At 43.1% G+C, this 26,132-nt stretch overlaps 1 protein-coding gene across 4 annotated transcripts; it reads right to left on the bottom strand.

Moving 5' to 3' along the window:
* Positions 1-478: 478 nt before the first annotated feature.
* Positions 479-17,816, bottom strand: LOC136474749 (pyrophosphate--fructose 6-phosphate 1-phosphotransferase subunit beta-like). Of its 4 annotated transcripts, none has more exons than XM_066472304.1 (9): positions 17,652-17,816; positions 17,383-17,538; positions 16,893-17,014; positions 16,534-16,587; positions 16,313-16,419; positions 15,909-16,014; positions 15,624-15,687; positions 733-816; positions 479-637 (listed from the first exon to the last, which is right to left on the bottom strand). In XM_066472304.1, the coding sequence occupies exons 1-9, from the start codon at positions 17,806-17,808 to the stop codon at positions 585-587; spliced, it is 903 nt and encodes a 300-aa protein (XP_066328401.1). In that variant the 5' UTR covers positions 17,809-17,816; the 3' UTR covers positions 479-584. The 4 variants fall into 4 exon arrangements, 3 of the variants coding, with proteins under 3 accessions (XP_066328401.1, XP_066328403.1, XP_066328402.1); XR_010763011.1 differs by having other exon boundaries at positions 579-637; positions 733-1,022; XM_066472306.1 differs by lacking the exons at positions 479-637; positions 733-816 and adding an exon at positions 12,831-13,151.
* Positions 17,817-26,132: the final 8,316 nt, after the last annotated feature.

Genomic DNA, 26,132 nt, shown 5'->3' with positions numbered 1-26,132 from the left:
AATAATATCATTGTCGTCCCATTGTTCTTCTTCACCTTCTTCCATTACAACACCGGTTTCTCCGTGCTTTGTCCAACAAATATAGTTTGGCATGAAACCCGACTTGAACAAGTGTGAATGAAGAGTCCTTGAGCAAGGATATTCCACCGTATTCTTACATATGGCACATGGGCAGCACATGAAACCGTCGCGTTTGTTTGCCTCGGCCGCACATAACAAAGAATGCACGCCGTCAATGAACTCTTGGGAGCGGCGATCAGCATTATACATCCAATGACGGCTCATCTGCATTACATGACATAAATATCATATTAAAACCTAGATCATAATTAATTATTTATACAACATGCGTGCCACCACAAATGATACAAATTTATGAAAGCATCGCTACAATGTAGACAATCCCAACTACCACTAAAAGAACTAAAGCTAAAATACATTTCAGGAGCACAAGGATTTCGCGACCAATCTCAACTAAAATAGACAGATCCCCCAATTGTGCAACATCTTTGGGCTTCTTCGGCTGGATCACTGCCTCATTAACCGCCGTATATGCCTGTTGTGCAAGATATTTTTGCACGAGTTCAACATACTCTTCCTCCCAGTAGAAGCCTGAACATCGTCCACTGCCATCCCACTAAAATTAAAACAAAAAATTAGAACTTTAATCACAACCATCATGAAAATAGGTATAAACTAACCATAATCATTAAATACGATAAAATAACTCACATTGCGATCCGGACACTTGTAGAAGATACGATCCTTGTTGGGACCCTCCTTCTTCACTCGGTACTTGTTGATGCAAAAGTGGATCTGCAAACACAAAGGGCTAATACCCGAATCGATATCCAAAGCGTGCCAGTCGATTTGACCTGTTAATCGACAAGGATGAAGATACGAGCACTTTGGTCCTGACAACAGCGATACGCCAGGAAGTCACGGCCAAGAGGTACTCACACGGAACTCGAGAATCGCCGAAGGTCGCACTGAAGCGATGCAGCTCGCCGAATCAATGAGAACTCATAAAAAGAAAAAAGTATACAAATTGACGAAGTCGCTGAAAAGTAAGTAGATGCAAATAGGAGTAAAAATTGGTTTTGATATTGATTGATATATCTCTTACATTGCCCCTCAATCTATATTTATACCCTGATCTAAAGAGACAACCAAATACGATTAGGACACCAAGTCCATATCTAAGGAAACACGTGACTCTTACATGAATCATACTCTAATAAACATAAAAAAGGAAATCAACTCCTATCTATTTCCCTGTCTGCCTCAATTACGATGGAATTCTCACCGACCTCCTTTCCATCGACATACTTCCTGTTTCATCGGCAGTAGTCTTCAAGCCTTCCTTCATCGGCATCGACAACAACATCTCCAACCTTATCGGCAACGCCCGAGTCTAAATCAACCTTTCCATCGATCACCACCATTCATCGGCAACCATCTTTACAAGCTGATTTTCATCGGTTGTCAGCATATACAGTAACTTTCCTCCTGCTGATTAGCCCACTCTGATCATTTTGACACGTGCAAAAAATGGTGTCAACACATGCCCCCCAATTTCGGAGTATAAAACCATTAATGCTCCGAAATTTACTCCAGATAACGTTTGCCTTCGCCCAATTACCGTAACTCATCCTCCAAGCCAAAACTTGATCTGTTATCAAATCCAATCAAATCTAGTCCTGATTCACGCACCTCAGTAAATATCGCACAATTTCCAACCACCCTTGCCCTGATTATGGTTAAGACACCGAAACAATAACCCATCGGCAAGATCTTAACATAATAATGCCGCCATTTACAGAATTAAAATATCCTGTACCGAGATCTCTTCCAAGTCATGATTACTTGCCATCAAATCATCTGTACAATCCCTTAATTATCGTGCGAACAGTTACCATATCCATCTGAATTACCTCGACCTATATGCACGCGGTATAGAAATAGGTCCAGAATACCCCTACTCCAAGCGGCTTATAAATAGATCTCTTGGAACGCTTGTCTTCTACCCTCATACTCCAATCTTTGGCATTCTCTCTCTGGCGGCGCCTCCGACGAACAACTGCGCGGCCTCAGCCAACAAGAACTCAGCGCCAACCTCGAATCTCCAGCTCGTGCCCCCATCCACCTCAAGATAATGGCAATCAACTTCGACGTTCCTGCGGTTCGTTCCACTTCCATTACTCTTTACCTCGATTCCTCTGGTCTTTGCGAGTTCATACAGTTGGTAATTTTTCCTCCTTTTCTTTGTTCTTCGGATCCTCTTAAACTTAGGAACTTCGCAACAAATTAGTCATTCCAACCGATCAGCCGCATGTCCAATGCCTAGGACCAATGGGCAACCCAGATCCAACTGATCTGATTAATGCAGAAGTTAACAGAATCCCTTTTAGAGCCCAAAATTTCTCTCTGAAATTATGGAAAGATACATTCCGATCTTGGCCCAAAACCACCAAAGGGTGGAAAGAATGGTACTTGAGGGTCAATAGATCGATGCAAGTGCACTGGGCAGAACGGAAGCTAGACCAATGCATTAGGCTATCCATTGCCGATATGCAAAAGAATGAGTTAATGATGATTGCAGCTACTTACTTCTGGTCAGACACAACAAACACTTTTCTGTTTGGACATGGCCCAGCTACTCCCACACTCGCCGATGTCTACATGCTCACTGGCTTGGACATCTCAACTGCCGATGAAGGCTCCATCTATGGCAGGAAATCTGAATATAGGGTGAATACCCGCAACATCGGCGGTTGGACAGGATATATTCAAGAATGCCAGAGGACCGGGACAGTTAACCAGAGGGAACATGCCACATTCTTGAATATGTGGTTAGAAAAATTTATCTTCTGTGGTCGATCAGTAGGACCAACCAACGCCTTCCTCCCCGCAGCTGAACTCTTGGCCAATAGTGTAAGGTTCCCTCTTGGCCGATACCTTTTGAGCTCCACTTATCATCTTCTTCATCAAGTGTCTCAGAAACTTTTGCTTGGCGAACCTATCGGCAACTTAGGAGGCCCGTGGTGGTTTATCAACATGTGGCTGAATGCCCATATGCACAAACGCTTACAATGGGACTTCTTTGCCCAACAATTCCCACGAGAAATTGCTGAAAACCACGTGCTTGGGGACGAGGAATCGGCAACACGCTCACCCCTCAATTTTGGTGAAGCCATAATTGTCCTCCCTGGAACAGAGGCCAATGAAGACCAGATCGGCAGATTCTTCCAAAGCTTGTACAATGGTCTTTCTCGTGACCATAGGGCCTGGGTACCTTATATTGATGAAGAAAACAGATTCCCCCTTCTTTTCAACTTTGCCGATGACACTCTGAATCGGGATAATGAACTCATGATGGCCATTATTACTCCCAGGGCAATCCCAGTAAACACATTCGGTAGCGGGAAAAACACCAACATCACGTATGAATTTTACAACCCGTCGGCAATATCCTGTCAATTGGCTTTTGAGCAACTGCCAATCAAACTTTGTTTTGCTGATGTGGTCAAACCCAGAGAAACAATCACCTGCGGAACAGATTGGAACAGGGTAGTGCAACTCTCCCCCGATGCCGATACTGCAGATGTCGATCTATCCAACTGGACACCAGTATCTTTCATCACCGAATCATATAAGCAATGGTGGCGAGAGTGGAGGGAACACCTGTTCGCAACATCTGCTCACACATATCGGCACATGATCGACCCTGAATATGCCATTCCCGATGATGCAGTAAGTTTCTTTTAACTCCCTTGTGCTTTTTCCTTTTATATATCGGTGACTAACTTTCTCGTAACAGGTTAACAACCCAGCACCATCTATGAGCAAAAGTGGGAAACCCTTCGATCTTCGGCCTGTTTCCCCGATATCATCGATCGGCTACAACGCCCCCACCTTAGCTGCTTTGACTCACCAGAAGACCCGCGCCAAGACTATTACCTCCAAGTCCAAATTGGCTACAGCTAGGGCCACTCCATTGGCTGCTGCTACAACCCTGATCAAGGCATTTAAGGTAACAACCCTGTTTATTTCCACTCATGCCGATCACAAACTGTATTAACATTAATCATCAGGGTGTAAGAGCCTCTGCTGGATCGTCATCGGCAATTCCTCCGACATCAAGCACCACTACCTCTGACAAACCTTCAGAGGTATTCCTTCGATTCTCACATTTTATCTGTTAAATATCATACCTTACACTTGTTTTGTAGCAACAAATGGGTACATCGGCAAGCGTACCAGATGTTCAAGCTCCACAGCCAACAAGTGCCGATGCCCCCCAGCCAACCATTACTGAGGCCCAAGCAAAGCGCAAAGCCTTAACAGATGCCGAGGCACAGCCAAAACGACAAAAGTCCATGCCGATCCCCACACCTGCCCCAACGTCTGCAAGTCGGCCAGAATCAACCGATGCAACTGAGCAAACAGTCAATCCTCCTGTACAGGACATACCATCGGCCATCATACCCCAAGGGCCAACCACCGATGAGGCCACAGAGGATATCCCATCGGCAAGCTCAGCCGATCCTCCACACGGCACACTCCAGACTGCTTCCTCCAGCCAAGCACAGGAAATTGCCTTGAAACAGGTAAGCCAATTGACCTAGTCGATTTATAATATTCATACTCATCCTTAACTGACCTCTTTTTCTTTTTCCTCAGGAACAAGACTCCCCAAACAGCCTATTTTCTTTTGCCATTGACGTTTCTGATGATGATGGAGAGGAAGCAAGTTCTTCCCTTGCACTGGGAACAATATCGGCAGAAATTAAGTCCAAGTTGGAAGCTCTCCTGGACTTGTTACAGCAGTATACCGCCCAACTGGTAGATGATTCGGACCCCGCAAAGGCAATTTTCAAAACAATCCGTGGCCAGGTCCCTGCCGATGTTGAAGAAGCACTTTTCCCAGCAGCCCATTTAGAAAGCCGCCAACTACAATATCAATGGGCTGCTCAATGCATTGCCGATAGAGTAGCTCAGGCTCAACTCAAAGAAGAGATGCTACAACTGAAACAGATTGCCGATGAGAAGCACAAGGGCATCGGCAACTTGCAGACTTCGGGCGCTGAACTTAAGCAGAAAATCTTAGATTTATCGGCAAAGAGGACGGCTCTATTGGCTGAATTGAAAGAAGTTGAGGCAGCCTTAACTCATGCCCAACAAGAAGAAAGCCAGCTACCCGATGCCATCAAGGCTCTTCAGCAAGAAAGAGACATCCAGGCTCGCAAAGCCTTGGCCATGAAGAAAAAACTCAAGCCTGTGGAGGGTGCTACCGATGAAGACATCAAAGAAATGAAGGAAGCCGACCAAATTCGCCTGCGTGCGATATTGGCTATCCAATCCTTGTTAAACTTGTAAATCTTGTCTATTGCCTCGGCACTTTATGAGACATTAACAATCCTTGTATAATTCTAGCCGATAGGACTGTTATCGGCACTTATACTTTTATGCATCCATCCAGATACTAGGGTAATATTTCTTTAAATATTTTCCATTTAATGCTCTGGGAAACACAACCCCTTCGAGGGTTTCTAGAATATATGCGTTACCAGGAACAGACTGATTTATCCGCTATGGACCTTCCCAATTAGGAGACCACTTTCCAAACTTCAAACTTTTAGTCCCAATCGGTAAAATCAATTTCCAGACCGGATCTCCATCGGCAAACTCTTTTACCTTCACCTTCTTGTCATACCATCTGGCTACTCTTTTCTTATTTTCTTCGATGCTAACCAAGGCCCTTAACCAATGACCCGCCACATCTTCCAACTCATCCTTCATAAGAGTATCATAATCATCGGCTGTCAGCTGATTTTGAAAACGTATTTGCCTAGAGCCAGTTTTAATTTCCCAAGGCAATACTGCGTCGTGTCCATATACTAACTGATAAGGCGTTACTTTGGTTGCACCATGACATGACATCCGATATGACCACAAGGCTTCATTTAATATCGTATGCCACCTCTTAGGATTTTCTTTAATTTTGCGCTTAATGAGTTTGATGATCCCTTTGTTATAAGCCTCAGCCTGACCATTGGCTTGAGCATAATATGGAGAAGAATTTAAAACTTTAATTCCCATACCGACAGCAAACTCATCAAACTCTCCCGATGTAAACATAGTACCCTGATCAGTAGTGATAGTTTAAGGAATACCAAATCGGTAAACAATATGCTCTTTCACAAAATCAATCATATTAGACGATGTCACATTTTTTTAAAGGAATCGCCTCAACCCATTTTGTAAAATAATCGGTAGCAACCAGAATAAATTTATGTCCTTTGCTCGATGGCGGATAAATCTGACCGATGAGATCGATAGCCCATCCCCGGAATGGCCAAGGTTTAATTATAGGGTTCATAGCCGATGCAGGCGCTCTTTGAATATTACCAAACTTTTGACACTCCTGACATCCTTTAAAATATTTAAAAAAATCTTCAAGAATAGTCGGCCAATAGTACCCATTCCTTCTGATCATCTACTTCATCTTGAAAGCCGATTGATGCGCTCCACACACTCCTTCATGAATTTCACCCATCAAGCTTTTCGATTCATCACTGCTAACACATCTGAGTAAAACTCCATCTGTAGTTCGGTAATATAATTCATCATCGAGGAGCACATACTTGGTAGCTTGGAACCTTATACGTCTTTCAACCTTTTTACATGGATCCTTTAAATAATTGACAATCTCCTTTCTCTAGTCATCGGTATCAACTGCTGATGTCAGCACTTCCCGAATAGGCTGATACCCTGAAGCATGCTGAGCTAGCCGATTAGCCTCTTCATTGTGCAGTCGAGAAATATGTTCAAGACGAAAATCTCTAAATCCTTTCAACAATTGCAAACATCTTTCATAATACGAAATTAAAACTTCACTTCGGCATTCATAAATCCCAGCCAATTGATTTATAACTAGCATAGAATCACCGAAGATTTCAACAGCATCGGCACGTATCTCCTTCAGCAATTCTAACCCTTTTATTAAGCCTTGGTATTCAGCCTGATTGTTTGTCGATGTAGCAACAATCGGCAATGAAAACTCATACTTCCTTCCTTGAGGTGAAATCAACACAATGCCGATACCTGCTCCTTCACCACATGTGGACCCATCGAAGAAAAGTGTCCAAGGAGCAACCTCCAGAGAATCCACTGTATTACAATGCTGAGTGACGAAATCAGCCATAACCTGCCCCTTAACTGCCTTAGTCGATTCGTAACGTAATTCAAATTCTGACAATGCTAGAATCCACTTGCCGATTCTACCACTTAATATCGGCATCGACAGCATATACTTGACTACGTCGTCTTTGCATATGACCGTACATTTGGCAGATAACAAATAATGTCTTAATTTGACACAAGAAAAGTATAAACACAGACATAATTTTTCGATGGCCGAATACCTCGTCTCAGCATCCACTAATCTTCTGCTCAAATAATAAACAACACGTTCTTTCCCTTCAAATTCTTGAATAAGAGCTGAACCGATAACGGTATCATCAGTTGACAAATACAACCTGAAAGGCTTCCCGTGTTGAGGTGGAACTAGCACTAGAGGATTTGTTAAATATTTCTTAATTTCATCGAGGGCTAACTGCTGCTCACCTCCCCATACAAATTCCTGATCGGCTTTCAATTTAAGTAACGGACTGAAAGCCTTGATCTTACCCGACAGATTAGATATGAATCTTCTAATGAAATTAATCTTCCCGATCAAAGATTGCAATTCAGTCTTATTGGCAGGAGCAACCACCTTGTTAATTGCATCAATAGACTTCCTACTGATCTCGATGCCCCGCTGATGCACCATAAAACCCAAGAATTGACCTGCCGATACACCAAATGCACATTTATTAGGATTCATCTTCAATCCATGCTTTCTTGTGCACTCCAGTATCTTTCGTAGATCGGCTAGATGTTTCATGATATCTCCAGACTTAATCACTACATCATCAATATAGATCTCCACCAATGTGACAATGTATTCATGAAAAATAAAGTTCATAGCTCTTTGATAAGTAGCACTGGCATTTTTCAAACCAAACGTCATGACTATCCACTCAAACAAACCTACATGGCCTAGACATCTGAAAGCAGTCTTGGGAATATCTTCTTCAGCCATGAATATTTGATTGTAACCTGCATTACCATCCATGAAGCTGATAATTTGATGTCCAGCTGCAGCATCAATCAACAAATCAGCAACCGGCATTGGATAGCCATCCATCGGTGTGGCTTTGTTGAGATTCCTGAAATCAATACAAACACGAAGTTTTCCATTTTTCTTATAAACAGGAACCACATTAGAGATCCACTCTGCATATCGACACTGCCGAATAAACTTTGCCTCAATTAATTTAGTTATTTCGGCCTTAATGTCAGGAAGTATATTAGGGTTGCATCGGCGCGCTGGCTGCTGATGTGGCCGAAATCCAGATTTGATAGGTAACCGATGTTCAACTATCGATCGGTGTAATCCAGGCATCTCAGTATAATCCCAAGCAAAACAATCTTTATACTCTTTTAACAAATCAGTTATTCGTTGCTTACACTTGGAATCTAACTTAGCACTAATAAAAGTAGGTATTGTCCTATCGCCATCACCAATATCTACTTCTACTAAATCATCTGCCGATGTGAACCCTTGACCTAATTTTCCATCATCGGCAAACCTATCCATTAAAACTCTTCTTCAGAACCGACTGCTTGGATCGGTGGAATTTCATAATCAGCAACTCTAAGGAACTCTTTTTCCCAAACTTCTCCTGATATGCATTTAGTTCGCTCATAAGTATCTGATTCTGCCGATGCGATGATATAAGAAGAATCACTAGGGACAACCTCAATCTTATCCCCAATCCACTGTACGAGATATTGATGCATTGTAGAAGGAACACAACAATTAGCATAAATCCAATCCCTCCCTAGAAGCAGATTATATGCACCCTTGCCATTAATAACAAAGAAAGTCGTCGGCAAGGTTTTGCTGCCGATGGTCAATTCAACGCATACTGCCCCTTTAGCCGGTGACACATTGCCTTCAAAATCCTTCAGCATCATATCGGTTTTGGTCAAGTCTTGATCTCCCTTACCAAGTTTCCGATACATCACATAGGGCATAATATTAATCGCAGCCCCTCCGTCGATAAGTACCTTAGATACAGGCTGCCCATCAACTCTGCCTTTCACAAACAAAGCCTTAAGGTGCTGTCTCTCGTCATCGGTAGGTTTCTCAAAAACAGCTATCATTGGATCTAGTGTCAACTGAGCTACTTGATCAGAGAGAACAACTTCTTCCTCATTATCAGATAGTGCCAAAAACTCCATCGGCAACATGAATACCATATTAACATCTGCCGATGGACCCTTATTTTTGTGTTTTACCAGCCACTGCTGATGACCGGACCTCTCATTGGAGGAATTTTCCTCTTGGTATAAATCCTTCTGACGCTCACGTTGCATCCTCCTTCTCTGTGTCTTTGTCAGACCCTCCGGGCACCATCGAGGAAACTTGGTTTTCCAAACTGGCTGATAACAGGTCCTAGTTGATTCTACACGGCGTATATTAGGGTCCCTGTAGAATATTTCCTCACCGGGAACTCTTGCGTTTGCCATTTCCTCAAGCTCCTCTTGATTCCTTGGAAAATATCCAGTGCGTTTACCAAGCCTTTCATGTACACTAAGTCTGCCCCCCAGCCGATCATGCACTGATGCTCTGCCTCTGATCGGCTCATTGATAAATAAACCCTGATTGCCAGGTTGAAACCTCCTTTCTGACCGATTGACCCCATAATAACCATTGCACTCAGGGCAATTTTCAACAGTTGGCAATTTAATACCTTCTTCCCAGCAATGGATGAAAAACGGGCACCTCCAATGATCTTTATGCCGATTCCATTCTTCCCGACGTCTCACTTCTTGCTGTTGTCGATATCGGTCATTACGCTGACGCCAACCCTCCTGCTGCCTTCGATGAGTAACCACAATGCCAGGTCGAGGAGGATTTTTGGAACTACTGCTTTCTCCCAGCAAACCCTTACTTTTTGCATCATCGGTAGTTATCCGATGTTGGGGATCCACTGATGCATTTTTCTCAGCAGCCTCTAACGTCAATACCTTGGTCTTCCCTTTGGCCTCCAACATATTTGCTGGAAAAGGGTGTTGATCAATTTTCATCGGCTTCTGGGCCTTGGAAGTACCAAACTTAATTCTCCCAGATTCAATAGCCGATTGTAACTGTTGCCTGAATACCTTGCACTCATTTGTACTGTGTGAAGTTGCATTGTGCCATTTGCAGTACAAGATTTTCTTCAACTCTTCTGCCGATGGGATCACATGATTAGGTGACAGCTTAATTTGGCCCTCTTGAAGCAGAAGATCAAATATCTTGTCGGCCTTGGTGATATCAAAGGTAAATTTTTCTGGCTCTTTCTGACCAAAGGGACAAGATATCGGCTTTTTATTCTTAACCCACTCAGCTAAGCCGATAACGGGTTCTTCATCAGAATCAGAATCTCCTACTTCTTCAACAAATGATACTTTTTTACTCCAATTCTTTTTAGGTTCAAAAACCCTAGTATCTTGATCAGAGATCCTTTGCACAAGATGACTGAGGCTTTCAAACTCCTGAGAAGCATATCTGTCTTTAAGATGTGGCAATAACCCTTGGAAAGCCAGATCGGCAAGCTGCCGATCATCCAGCACTAGGCTGTAGCACTTATTTTTTACATCTCGTAGCCTTTGCACAAAGCTTTCTACCGATTCATCATTATGCTGTCTCAATTTTACTAAATCGGTAAGCTTCTTTTCATGGATTCCAGCAAAGAAATACTTATGAAATTGTTTCTCTAGATCAGCCCAAGTAATAATAGAATTTGGTGGTAATGAAATGAACCATGTAAATGCTGATCCAGACAAAGATGATGAAAATAATCGAACTCTTAATTCATCTCTGCTAGCTGCCTCTCCACATTGAATAATGAAGCGATTGACGTGTTCCATTGTTGATGTATCGTCTTGCCCAGAGAATTTAGTGAAATCTGGTACCTTGTACCAATTTGGAAGAGGAATCAAGTCATATGCAGGAGGGTATGGAGTCCGATAAGAATAAGTATTGACCTTGGGCTTTATCCCAAACTGATCCCTCATAATTTCTGCTATCTTATCAGCCCACAAAGCATCAGCCTCCTGCTGACGAACTGGCTGAATTTCTACAGGAGGTGCCTGCTGATATCCCTCCACATATCTTTGTGGCCCATGATCTCCAGCAATCGGCATATTTGTCGTTACTTGTGGTCCATTAGCCTACTGGAAAAGATTCATCGGCTGTGCTGCCGATGCTTGATTCTGGAAACCAGCTTGCATATGACCTTGTTGAATCCCTGCACCCTGCTGATTTTGCTGAACTGTATGTTGAACAGGTTGTCCTGACCAACCATTATTAGAACTCATCGGTACAAAACTTACCGATGGCTGGTAATTTGCTGACATTGTTGGATAATTATAACCAGCTTGAGGCATGAACTGAACCCCAGTTTGACTCATAGCAGGGGCTTTCTGCTGCATCGGCAGTAAGCTTGCCGATGGACTTGAATTGGGTATTTGAACCAAAGGCATCTGGAAACCTCCGGGAGTTGGCTGCACAGTAGTTGCTGTGGCATATTGAGGCACTTGAGCCATCGGCGAAATAGCCGATGGTATAGGAGCTTTTCCTGCTGCATCAAACACTTGAGGTAACCCAGGATTGAAAGCAGATGATTCCGGAGGCATACCATATCCCCACCAATTAGCAGGAATCTGGCTATTCTGAGACACAGGGCCTGACATAGCTGATGCCAATAGATCTGTATTAAGCTGAACTCGTCCTCCTGGTAGTACCTGATCTGATCGTATCGGTGTAGATTGAATATTAGGTAAGCCTACCGATACTGGAGGGGAAGTAACTTCTGTACCCACAACGGCCGAGGGAGCCGATAGAGTATTGACAGATGCCGGCTCTGGTTGGTGATAGGCAGGCCCAACGTAATGCGGTGACGCTTGTCCTTCTTTGAGAGTTCGAACCACAGCATTATGAACAGTATTGGACAGCACATTGGAATGATTAATCAAAGCATGATTTACTGCAGAATTAACCATCTCTTGAAGTTTACCAGGATTGGAGTCAAAGGTAACCTGTCGAGGCAACGGCAAATCTTGCTTCTGGATGACTTGTCCACTCTTGTTCAGGCTAAACGATTTCAGACAAAGCTGCCTGTATTCTTCTACAGCCTTTTCCATAGCCTGCCTCTGCTCTTCCTTAAGATCTTCTTCTGATACCACGATAATGTTCCCTGAATCGATCTCGGAATTGAACATATTGATCGGATTGATTGGTCCCACCGGGCGTGCCAAAAGATGTGTTGATGCAAAAGTGGATCTGCAAACACAAAGGGCTAATACCCGAATCGATATCCAAAGCGTGCCAGTCGATTTGACCTGTTAATCGACAAGGATGAAGATACGAGCACTTTGGTCCTGACAACAGCGATACGCCCGGAAGTCACGGCCAAGAGGTACTCACGTGGAACTCGAGAATCGCCGAAGGTCGCACTGAAGCGATGCAGCTCGCCGAATCAATGAGAACTCGTAAAAAGAAAAAAGTATACAAATTGACGAAGTCGCCGAAAAGTAAGTAGATGCAAATAGGAGTAAAAATTGGTTTTGATATTGATTGATATATCTCTTACATTGCCCCTCAATCTATATTTATACCCTGATCCAAAGAGACATAACCAAATACGATTAGGACACCAAGTCCATATCTAAGGAAACACGTGACTCTTACATGAATCATACTCTAATAAACATAAAAAAGGAAATCAACTCCTATCTATTTCCCTGTCTGCCTCAATTACGATAGAATTCTCACCGACCTCCTTTTCATCGGCATACTTCCTGTTTCATCGGCAGTAGTCTTCAAGCCTTCCTTCATCGGCATCGACAACAACATCTCCAACCTTATCGGCAACGTCCGAGTCTAAATCAACCTTTCCATCGATCACCACCATTCATCGGCAACCATCTTTACAAGCTGATTTTCATCGGTTGTCAGCATATACAGTAACTTTCCTCCTGCCGATTAGCCCACTCTGATCATTTTGACACGTGCAAAAAACGGTGTCAACAGTACTCCATCACAATCTTCGTCTCATCACGACACTTGCCGCATGGAATGAGAGGAAGGCCCGGCCTAAGTCGCTTTGGAAACCCATGAGAGGCCGAGGACCCGGAAGCAGTTGCCATCTACTCTCTATACTCATTTTTTAATACACTATAAATTTCTCCTTTTATAAACAAATAAAATTAAGAAACTATAAAATTATCTAGATCTCTAAACAATGATATTTTTAATGGTCATTGTGTTCTCGTCTTTTACTGCAGTAGGTAAGTAATTCACATGATATTTCCGCAAATTAACAGAAGAATGGGAGTGTACACACATAACAGACTACTGCGACGATATCGGGACGTGTGAATAAATAACCATTCGTACTAGTTGACCTTGCTTACGTGATCATCTCGGCGAGCATTTCTCCACCGGACGGCACCGTACTTGGCCACGGAAGAGCTCCAATTCTACGAGGAAGGGAACACGGTCTCCCACGACCGTTGTCGCTCTCCCTCGTAGAATCAAAGCTCCTCCTTGATGTTCGTTACCGCTCAACAGAGAACATGCTCGCTGAGCTGAACACGGTCCGCAAGTTCAACTAGTACGGATTTTCTATAATTTTCTAACTATTTTCTAAGTTTTTCATTTCATAAAAAGTTAAAATAAAAAGTACGGTGATTGACAGACTACTGCGACGATATCGGGACATGTGAATAAATAACCATCCGTACTAGTTGAACTTGCTTACGTGATCATCTCGGCGAGCATTTCTCCACCGGACGGCACCGTACTTGGTCAAGGAAGAGCTCCGATTCTACGAGGAAGGGAACACGGTCTTCCACGACCGTTGCCGCTCTCCCTCGTAGAATCAAAGCTCCTCCTTGACGTCCGTTACCGCTCGGCAGAGAACATGGTCGCCGAGATGAACACGGTCCGCAAGTTCAACTAGTACGGATTTTCTATAATTTTCTAAGTTTTTCATTTCATAAAAAGTTAAAATAAAAAGTACGGTGATTGACAGACTACTGCGACGATATCGGGATATGTGAATAAATAACCATCCGTACTAGTTGAACTTGCTTACGTGATCATCTCGGCGAGCATTTCTCCACCGGACGGCACCGTACTTGGTCAAGGAAGAGCTCCGATTCTACGAGGAAGGGAACACGGTCTTCCACGACCGCTGCCGCTCTCCCTCGTAGAATCAAAGCTCCTCCTTGACGTCCGTTACCGCTCGGCAGAGAACATGGTCGCCGAGATGAACACGGTCCGCAAGTTCAACTAGCTACTTTAACCTTCTTTCATGTAAATATGCAAGCTTGAATTGATTTTGAGCTCAAATTGCTTACAAATAAAAAAAACCACAATAAAGAACCATAAATATATATAGTGAACAAAATGGCATAAGAAAATGGTGAAAAATAAGAGTATGAGATTGGTAACCTTTACAACTGAAGAATCGACGGAGGAATCGAAGAAATCGACGGAGGAATCGTAGAATGGATGGAGGAACAATAGAGGGAGGGAGGAAGCAAGAACACTAGTGCAGTGAACTTCAAAATGTGCTGAGCTCGGGCTCGGGGAGGAAGAAGGAGACGGCCGATTTATAAAGGGAGAACATTTAGTCCCGGTTGGTGGATCCAACCGGGACTAAAGGTAACTTTCCAACCCCGGGCGCAGCCACGGCCCGGGAGTAGACTTTTACTCCCGGTTGGATCCACCAACCGGGAGTAAAAGTATACCTTTAGTCCCGGTTGGTGGATCCAACCGGGACTAAAGGTCCCTGCCACCTCTGTCTGGCGCAGTAGTCGTTGGGCAGGGACCTTTAGTCCCGGTTGGAGCCTCTAACCGGGACTAAAGGTATTTCTAGTCCCGGGGCCAAAAAATTCCGGGACTAGAGCCCATTTTGGCCGAGGATCAAAGGTCTGTTCTCTACTAGTGAGCATACCGTATTATATATTCACTGTGTAGATCTACTCATATGGAGTCCAATAAAATTAGATTTTTCATTTTATGATTTTTCTATGATTTACTATGATTTTTCAAAAATTCACCGAAAACAAATAAAAAAAAGAAAATTCAAAACCACCGGCACTGTAGCCAACCCACCGTTACTGTAGCAGACCCGCTGTTACTGTAGCAAACCCTCTGCCAAAAAACGCCCAGGGGGTAAAATAGACGGTTTTAGAAAGTTCAGGGGGTAAAACAGACGGTTTCATAGTTGGGGGTGAAGTAGACCAAGTATGAAAGGTGGGGGTTAAGTAGACTTTTTCCTATGATTCATGTAGGTTGAACTAATGAAAAATGATGTATGAGCAATCTATAACAAATATTTAATGAGGTAGGTAACGCAATCACTACTTATTTAATTTGTTCATGTTTATGCAAATGGTTCCTTTTAGGAAATAAAAAATTCAGCTTATAACAAAAGCAAATAAGCACAATAGCTTACAATGGTAGTATTTTCCTGATGATCGTGCATCAGTCATCACGTTTCCAATCATTTCAGAGTATATCTACAAAATATAATACACGAATTACATTATATGGCTAGTTCTACATGAGTATACAAGTCTTCCGAGATCAGTGTTGAATAAAAATATGGTTACTTAGTTAAGATTTTTTTAATCTGTATCACACAATAGAGTAGAAAAGGTTGTTGTGACATTCTTTGACTTAAAAAGGGCTAATTTTTTTACCTGCTAAAAAACTTTTATGTATGGAAAATACATTGTACCTTGCAAGCGGTGTCGAATCCAAAACTTGTTGGGACCTCATGGCATTTTAGATCTCCATCAATTGTCTTTGGACACCCAATAACACGAGTCTTCAGGTTCTTTCCCCTACAAAGAAATGCCTCTTACTAAGCATGGGTCACATTTTTACTAAATTTATTTGTGATGAAGCACAGAATCCCCATTAGAATCAGCAATGATTGCATTCTAGCAGCATATGTAACTTCTGCCACTGTTATAAACAATAACATTATCACATCATAATTCAAGATGGCATTGTTTAGAAAAAAATACCATATCTTATTATTTTTAAGTCTAAGTACAAAGCTTATTTCATAACAAAAGTGAACAAAGAGCATTTTCGATGGAGCAGCATGGTGATTTGCACTCTTAGCAAGCAACCAACCTGAAGTATTCAGCAATAAGGCAAGCATTAGTATTTGAATCATCGCCTCCAATAACAACAAGTCCGTCCAACTCAAGTTTGTTGGCTGTATCTTCGGCTTGCTTAAACTGGATGACCCCACAAGGGAAGTATTTTAGCCACAGTTGACAAATGCTTCAGTATATGGAATAAGATGTATTTAGCAAGCTTATGCAGGCAAAACTTGGAGATAAAGGACATACCTGCTCTGGTGTTTCGATCTTATCCCTTCCACTACAGATCATATCAAATCCACCCTATGGGAAAAAAGAAGAAAAGTACTCTTAACTTGTTTTTTAATTTCGACGTATTTATAAAATACTCAAGAATAAAGAATGCTATGTCCCCTAACATATTGAAGGTACTGTTTCTCATCGATAGCAAACTAAGGAAGCATGGTTTAGAAGACTTGTGTGCCAAATAGTGGAGGGCTACCGACATGTTACACAACCGAAGACAAAGACCTATGTACCTTTCCAACTAAAGCAATGTGACATTGGAAAACTAGACCATGGTTAAATGCATATCATTGAGTTAAAATCATTAATAAAACATGGATAACCTGGTTTCTGTAGGGGTAGACGAAATCGGTATTGAGTTCGACATACTTGCACTTCATCACCCCTTCTGGGCCTCCTTTGAATCCATACATTGTGCTTCCCTTTGCGTGTTCCTGCAAGAAATCTAAAATGGCAGATTCATTAGCGAGAGATACTAAAATAGCTGTGCACTTCATCTTAATAAGCTACTTTAATTAAATAACTCCACTAATCAATCGTCAGAGCTCATTACTTATTAGCCGATATTAACCAAAATTTGATCCCCCAGCCCAGCTGCCCAGATTACTTCACGAGATGTACTACTATGCATGTGGCGAAAAGGTAGAAATCTCCAAATAAATATATGTTAATAAACGGGAACAGACAATTGAACACAATCCTATTCTCTAACCAATTTTAAATCGACGCCTGGAAATGGTGACATCATACTGCCATTGTTAGTTGCAATTCTGGAAACATTGATATTCTATGAACGGATCAAAGAGACCTCACCGAAGATACCACAGATCACATTGTGCCCACCGGGTGCTTGTCCACCAGAGAGCACCACCCCGACCTTCAGCGCCTTCCCCTCCACTGCCTCTTTGGCCGGCACCAATGTCGCCGACGGTTGCCCAAACAAGTTAGGGAACAGCTTCGCGATCTCATCTGCGGGGATCAGGCCAAAACCGAACGTAAGGCAAAAAAACAAGCTCGAACGAAAAACCAAGGAACGAGACAAGATCAAGGCCGAGGGATGCATGCATGCAGGTCTTCGTTACCCGGGTTCCCCGTGGCTGAGCTGGGAGGCCCATTGACGAGGGAGAATTGGGAGCAGAGGACGGAGGGGAACCGGAGCGCATGATGGAGGCGGCTCGTCTGCACCTCGCTGTAAACCGACGCCAACCTCCCAGGTGATGGGCCGTTCTCCGCCGCCATTGCCTGCCTCTTCGTCTTGGATTGGAGAACACGATGATGATGCGAGAGGAGGGGAGGTGGGAGGGGATATCCACGGCCGTGTGTTGCTAACATTAGCAATGACTAGGACTCGGTCCAATTTCCATGCATGGAATCATATGTGGTTCTGTTTCCTTCTTATCTTTTTTTTTTCGTTTGTTAGTAACGCCCGTGCGCAGATGCATGCATGGGATGCAAGCAAATCACAAGCCCAATGGAAAACTCCTTTCACTCTTGTCTTCTTTCTGTTGTTATTACTCCGTACTTTGTTAGCAATGTCCGACGTAGATGCATGCATGAATGGCAAGCAAATCATGGGCCGTCGGGCACGATAGAAGCAGCGGGTACAACACACACGCCTGAAGGAAATCGTGCGTCGCCAACCCACACGTGCTCAATAAAAGATTTAAAGGATTTGACTGCATACATGCATTTACACTGATCTATATGGACGTATGCACGCACATGGCACACTCTACGTATGTCATTTACCACCAGAACAATAACGTTGTTAAATCATAGAATAAATTCAGATAGATGTGAGCATCTGCACCAAAGTCAAGGACTTCAATTCGTGTGACAGATTCCATCACGAGAAAACTAACCAGCAGAACTATGCTGTGTTTGCAACATGAGTTCAAAGTTCAATGCGCGAAGTCCACACTTGTTTTGAGGCACGTGGTTTTAGCATGAATATATCACATGCCGTCTAACAATAATCTCCATTCAAAATGAAGTAGAAAAGACAGACTAGTTTCCTACCCATAATTGATGCCTACAATTTCAGCTAATATTATTTTGATTATAAATTGTGTGACTACCGATAATAAGATGTTCTCTTTACGTTCTAAATTATAAGTTATTTTTGTTTTTCTAGATATATTGGCTTTGCATGTATGACGTAGACAAAAGCTATGATCTTAGAAAAGTCAAAACGATTTATATTTTTGAAGAGAGAGAAAGTATATAATAACTTAGTCACAAGATCTGTCTAGAAAAAGTTATGTACTGGTATATGTTTTTGTTAGCGGCTTAGGGCGTTGACATCTAGAGTTTGTTGTATGATTTGGTCCTTCAAAGTCACTTTTCCGCAGAATTTTTTTATTTAATATTATTTTAATGAATAAATTCAGAAATAGCTGTCGTAATGTAAAGATTGCTGAAATAGCACTCTATCGACGAGTAGATGGCGGACTGCGAACTTATCGGTAGCTAAAGAGCCGATATGATATTATAGGCGGACAGAAAGCCGACAGCCATCACCACGTCATCCACACATCACCACGTCATCCATGGCATCAAGCATTGAAACCAGCCGGTGCCCATAGACTTATCGGCAGACTGAAGGCCAATAGAACTTATCGGCAGACTAAAGAGCCGATATGATATTGTCGGCGGACGGAAAGCCGACAGCCATCACCACGTCATCCACACATCACCACGTCATCCATGGCATCAAACATTCAAACCAGCCGGTGGATGAGGGGTGGACGGGGTCCGCTGGGTCATGCCGCAGCCGGTGGCGGGGTCGCCGTCGGCAGCAGGTGCCTGTGGCGGTGGCGGTGGCTCGCCGGAGAGGTCACGGCGGCGCGGTGCACTAGACTCGGCCCTGGAGGCCCTAATCTACTCAAGTATCTACGTGAACGTGTGTGCGGGTGTCTGAGAAGTGTAGTGGGGGTGACGGTGTGCCCTGGGGCGGCCTCGCCGGTGACGGCTGACGGCCATGGCGGCTCAGCGGAGCAGGGCTCACGCGGGCAGCGCTACACAGAGACCTATACTACCTAGCAACTATAGCAAAAGAAAGAGGGGAAGCTCAGAGACTCACCGGTCACTCCAATCGGCCAGAGACGCAGCGGAGAAGAAGGAAAGAGAGGGCGGCGCTGAAAGGACCTAGGATGCCGCCTAAAGGGGGGTGAATAGGCGTTTCTGAAAATTGACACCTTTAAATGCAGAAACGATTAGTAAAGAGAGTTTCCAAAATGAAAACTCCAAATTAAGTGTAGTACCACCCCTCACAAGTTTGCTACAGAGTAAACAAGGTATAAAGAATATATATAGAAGTTACAACCCTGCAATACAAAGTTAGAACAAAGAATGAATATATTTAGCACAGGCAGGAAATACAGGACGTGTTCGGTAGGTATACCGGACGTATCCGGTATGGACGTGTTCAGTAGAACAGCCTGGCACAGTGATCAATACCGGACGTGTCCGGTAGCTATACCAGACGTGTCCGGTATACACGGTTTCAGTGGAATAGCCCTAAACTAGCTTCTTTCGATTTCTAACTTCAAATCAAATTGCAGGTACCTACTAGATATTACAATATACACAGGTAACCTGCACAAGAGCAAGAGCAACACAAATATCGAATGAAATGCGAATTAAGACACGATATTTATTTTATCGAAGTTCGGACTCGTGCGAGTCCTACTCTCCGTTGAGGGGTTGCGGGCGACCTAGCGAAGGTCAGCCCTAGAGGATACCACGAAGGTCTAGCCGGAGTCTTTTCCAACTCCTTTTCCTCCTTCCACTAGTTGATTCCGAGGCGACGGAATCGACCATTACAAACTTTCTGAGGCACACCACAATCTCTCGGGTGCTCTCCGGCGACGCCTAACCGTCTAGGACCGAAGAGTCCAAGAGTAACAAATGTGAATCACGAAATAGACAATATGCACAAGTGCTCAAGTGGTGGCTTGCTCTCTTTTTCAAATTCTCCCTTAACCCACAAATGGATTTTGCTATTTGGATCGCACACTCACTAAGAAAGGGTTTGGGAGAGTTGGCAAGGCTCAAAAACATGTATAGAAACCAGCAGAATCAGCAGCCTCCAAAGGTGGAGGCTTGGGGTATTTATAACCCCCTTGGAAAAACTAGCCATTTTATAGCTGTTGCCATACCGGACGACATGTCCGGTATGACTTACACTACGCCAATGGTAACTAAGTTACAGTGATGTTGTGAGGCGTTGGAACTCCCGATAAATGCCGGAACTCCCGACCGTCGAAACTCCTGACTCACGTCGGAACTCTCGACCCTCAGCATATTTGAAAACCATGTAACTGATTTAAAGTATGTGAGGTGTCGGAACTCCTGACTCATACCGGAACTTTCAACCATCGGAACTCTCGACTTACGTCAGAACTCCCGACTCTCAAGGTATTTAAAAACTAGCCGTTGGCCTCTGGTCGTCCATACCGGACATGTCCGGTATGACCACCACAGTGCACTCTCCAAGTTAGTTAAAGCGCGAGACGTCGGAACTCACGACCACTGCCGGAACTCCCGACGAACCAACACGAGAACAACAATTTTACTATTGCTGGGCAAATACCGGACGCGTCCGATATGAATACCGGACACGTCCGGTATTGCCAGACCAGCAAGAAATCAGTTAACTCTTTTGTCTCTCAAATACTCAAAACTCACATGGGTTGGCTTGAGCACTTATGAAACATTATCTATCAACATGATGCATCCCTCTTAATAGTACGACATACCTATTAAACTCAAGATAAAAGGAAAAATGAATTTATACCGCTTGAGTTGACCTCTTTTGAATTAATGTCGTCTCTTTCAATCTTCATCAAGTAAGGGTGCCAACATGTTGATATTGATCTTGTCACTTGAGCATAGCCATCTTGAGCACGTGACTTGATTCCATTCATCAAATATGAATAACTCTAAATGCATCAAGTCACTTCAAACACTTTTGTCCAATATAGATTTGATCCTCCACATCAATATGACCATCGTAGCTTGATTAGTACCTCAACTAAATGCAAGTACTTCTTTCTTCACCCTAGATAGGTTCTTCGGCCGCCAAGTCGTCGCTTGCCCTTCACCCTTGCTTAGTACCTCGAAGTCTTTCCTTGCTATCTTCACCATCTCAAGCCATCAAGTCACATCTTGTGTTGAATCAATCATTCATTTGTATTGTTATCTTTTTCATTTCAATTTAGCAAGCTTCAAATATGAGACCATTCCATATGCAATCCCTCATGTCTCATTAATTAATTCTTACGAGCTTGCTTTCACATAGAACATGGAAATCCCACAATAAATAAGCATTTGCATGAATTCCATTTGCATTGTTGTCTTGTGCTTGAACTAGATTGTTTTATACAACAATACATCATTTTGGCTTTTATTAAGTACCTGTGAGATAACCTATTACCTATCCACACTTAGCAAACGGGTTAGACCTTTAATCATGTTGTCATTCAACCATCCAAAACCCACTAAAGGGCTAGATGCACTTTCAGACGCTGATGGCGTCGGGGAACTCTAGAAAGGGAAGAAGTGGAAAAGGAGGGGAAAGAGGGAAAGGGGAAGAGGAGGGGGAGATGGGGTGTTCCTGCCCTCGGTGGAGTTGGTGGTGGAGAGGGCGAGGCGAGAGCGTCGTCGGTCGGGCCTATTTATAGGGTGGCTAGGCCGGTGTCCTAGCGGCGAGATATTTCTCGTGGCCATGCTTATCCACCACTCGGCCACGTGGTTGACCTCGTTAGGTCACATCGCCATGGCTGGCACTTGCTCGTGTGCACACCGGAGCTGCCTTGGCGGCTACTCCGGTGGCTCTTCACGGCGGCGACCATGGCGCCGACCATTGATGCGTGCACAATGAGGGGGAGAGGGGAGGAAAGGCGAAAAGGAGGGTGTCATGGGTCCGGCCATGTCGCCGTGGACGCCTACTGGCACAGGGGGGGCGCTAGTGGGCGTTGACGCCACGGCTGTGCTGCGTACGGCTGCCGGCTCATAGGTGGACGACGGTGGGAGGAAAAGGGAGAGCGAGGGGGAGGCGAGCTGGGCCAGGTACTGGACCACGGCCACTGCGGCGCTGCTAGGCCGGCTCACGTAGGAGGAGGAGGGAGAAGGGAAGGGAGGGAGTGGTCTGCTGCGGGCCGAAAAGGAGGGAGGGGGAGGAAATGAGCCCAAGTGGCTTTTCCTATTTTCTATTTCCTATCCCTATATGCATATGTTTAAATGATTTCAAATTTAAATTTGAATGCATGGATGTGTAAAAGGGTGCCACCATAAGTTCAACAAGCCAAGCAAACATTCACACACAAAGTTGCACACATAAAATTTTATGTTCTTGTGTTATTTTATTTGTAAAAATTGTTTAGGTTGGCTATATATATTATTTCCTACGCAAAATTTTAAAAATTTTAAATTTTTAGTGATTTTTAAAACTTGGTTAAATTTTTACGATGTTACAAACCTACCCCTTAAAAAGAATCTCGTCCTCGAGATTCGACCTGATCCTCGAATAGATAGGAAAATTCCTTTTTAAGATCATCTTCTCTTTCCCATGTGACTTCTGCCTCTGTATGGTTATTCCATTGTACTCGATAGAACCTCACTGCTGTCCTTCTAGTTTATCAGGTGACTGTATCCAATATCTTAACTGGCATTTCCTGATATTGTAAATCTGTCTGTAAGTCCATGGTTTTCATAGGCACTTGCTCGTCTGGTATCCTTAGACATTTCTTTAGCTGTGATACGTGAAATACGTCTTGTATATCTGACATCTCTTGGGGTAACTCTAAATGGTAAGCTACTTCTCCAATCTTTTCAATGATTCGATAGGGTCCAATGTACCGCTGACGCAAGCACTCACGCGAGGAAGAACGGAGCGGATGCTGGGCGCGTCCGATCACCATTGACCTGACGCGTCCGGTCTAAGAAAACCAGCTCTGAATGCTTACTGGAGTCGACCTGACTCTGAGGTGGCGTGTCATCCGGTCAGCTAGCGGCGTGTCCGATCGTGGTGCGAAGGAAGCGTGGGAGCGTGCGAGCGGACGCTAGGTGACCGCGTCCGATTTCGCCTAGCAGCGTCCGATCAACACTTAGCCATTGCGCTGAGTCACTCGACCATTAAAATTGAGCGGCGCGCGTTTGAAACGGAGACACATGGCGGCGATCAAGCGACCGAACACTGGATTCGCTGTGTCCGGTAGACGCGCAGAGACACCCCTTTGAGCATAACAGCTCTATTTCGTTTTGGGGGTCTATAAATAGTGTTTGGCCGGCTTGGGGCTCTCCCTCTTGGCACTTTGACATACTTAACATCCTTGTGAGCCTAAGCAAACACCTTCCACTTATCACCATCATTGATTTATCATCATAGTGAGATTGGAAGTGATTTCAAGTGTATTTGCTTGAGTGATTGCATCTAGTGGCACTTGGGGATCGTTGTGGCCGTGGATTTCTTGTTTCTCTTGGTGATTGCCGCCACCTAGATGGCTTGAAGCAGCGGAGGAGCTGCGGCACGTGTTGGTGATTATTCGTGGCTGGCTCCGGTGATTGTGAGGGGTCTTGCACCTTTCCCGGCGAAGAGCCGCAAGGTAGCTCTAGTAAATTACTCATGTCATTGAGTTACCTCACTTGTGGATAGGTTCTTGCGGTGTCCATTTGTTGGACAATGTTTCTGCAACATCTCTTAGCCGTCGAACCACCAAGTGTTGGTCGACACAACGGGGACTAGCATGTCGGCAAGCACATGAACCTCGGGAGAAAAATCTTGTGTCTCTTGTGTGATTGAATTTCTCCCGGTGATTGGTTGTCATCATATTGTGATTGGTTTATTTCTCGACACGACGGTATAATCACCTTACTCCGTTATTTACAATTCTTGCAAACAAGTTGTCAAGCTCTTTAGTGTAGTTAGTCTTTGAGAGCTTGTTAGTTTGGTTAGTATAGCTCTTTAGTTAGTCTTTGAGAGCACACTAGCTTAGTAAGTAGTGACTTGGCTCTTATATGTGACTAGTGATCATAGCAACTAGAATTATTTGAATAGGTGGCTTGCAACCCTTGTAGAGTTAGAGCAAAATTGCATTACACCGTTTGTTGTACTAATCATCTGCTCTAGTGACTTGTAGAGTTTTTAAATAAGCTATTTACCTCCTCTTAAGCCATATTAGGACCTTAATATAAGAATATATAAGTTATTTATAACTTTACTATAACCGGATATAGACTATGTCTATTGTCTTAGGAAAGGAAAAAAATGTGTGCAATTTATTTTAGGGCAAACAATTTTAACTTAAAAACTCAAATATCTAATTTTGAGAGTGATTTTAATTTCAAAACTACAAAAGCTATTATGTCAGATATAAGAAAAATAGATTGCTGTTTAAAAAAAGAAAAATAGATTGTGCTTGATTTCTAGCATCTATTAAGAAATTATATGAGTTTTAGAGATCTTGAAGCTAGATCATTCGTTTTTGGATTACATACAACAAGAAAAGATACGTAAGTGTTCAGCCTATCGGCTCTTCAAATACCGACAGCCTAAAAAAAGAAAAATAGATTGGGCTTGATTTCTAGCATCTATTAAGAAATTATATGAGTTTTAGAGATCTTGAAGCTAGATAATTTGTTTTTGGATTACATACAACAAGGAAAGATACGTATGTGTTCAGCCTATCGGCTCTTCAAATGCTGATAGCCTAAAAAAAGAAAAATAGATTGTGCTTGATTTCTAGCATCTATTAAGAAATTATATGAGTTTTAGAGATCTTGAAGCTAGATCATTTGTTTTTGGATTACATACAATAAGGAAAGATATGTATTAAGAAATTATATGAGTTTTAGAGATCTTAAAGCTAGATCATTTGTTTTTGGATTACATACAACAAGGAAAGATACATAAGTGTTCAGCCTATCGGCTCTTCAAATGCCGACAGCCTAAAAAAGAAAAATAGATTGTGCTTGATTTCTAGCATCTATTAAGAAATTATATGAGTTTTAGAGATCTTGAAGCTAGATCATTCGTTTTTGGATTACCTACAACAAGGAAAGATACGTAAGTGTTCAGCCTATCGGCTCTTCAAATGCCAACAGCCTAAAAAAAGAAAAATAGATTGTGCTTGATTTCTAGCATCTATTAATAAATTATATGAGTTTTAGAGATCTTGAAGCTAGATCATTCGTTTTTGGATTACATACAAGGAAAGATACGTATTAAGAAATTATATGAGTTTTAGAGATCTTGAAGCTAGATCATTCGTTTTTGGATTACATACAACAAGGAAAGTGTCGATGCAGGGGACCCATGGGATACCCCTCAAGGAAGAGAGAAGATCTAGTCTAACTAGGATTCTTTCCATATAATCTTAGTAATATTATTATTCTGTAATCCTACTAGGAACTCTCATTATAAACCGACTAGGACTCTGACCTCCTAACTATATCTAAGGAGGGAAGGGCTCCTTAGATGGGGAGGTCGAAGGGGGAGTGAGAGACAACACTTTACAATCAATCCAACGCAAAGGCTAACGCCGACTGGACGTAGGGCTATT

This window comes from Miscanthus floridulus, chromosome 8 (genome assembly GCF_019320115.1).
Source record: "Miscanthus floridulus cultivar M001 chromosome 8, ASM1932011v1, whole genome shotgun sequence".
In the NCBI taxonomy this organism is placed as follows: Eukaryota; Viridiplantae; Streptophyta; class Magnoliopsida; order Poales; family Poaceae; genus Miscanthus; species Miscanthus floridulus.
The sequence above is the reverse complement of the archived record's forward strand: the minus strand, read 5'-3'. Positions and strand labels throughout refer to the sequence as shown.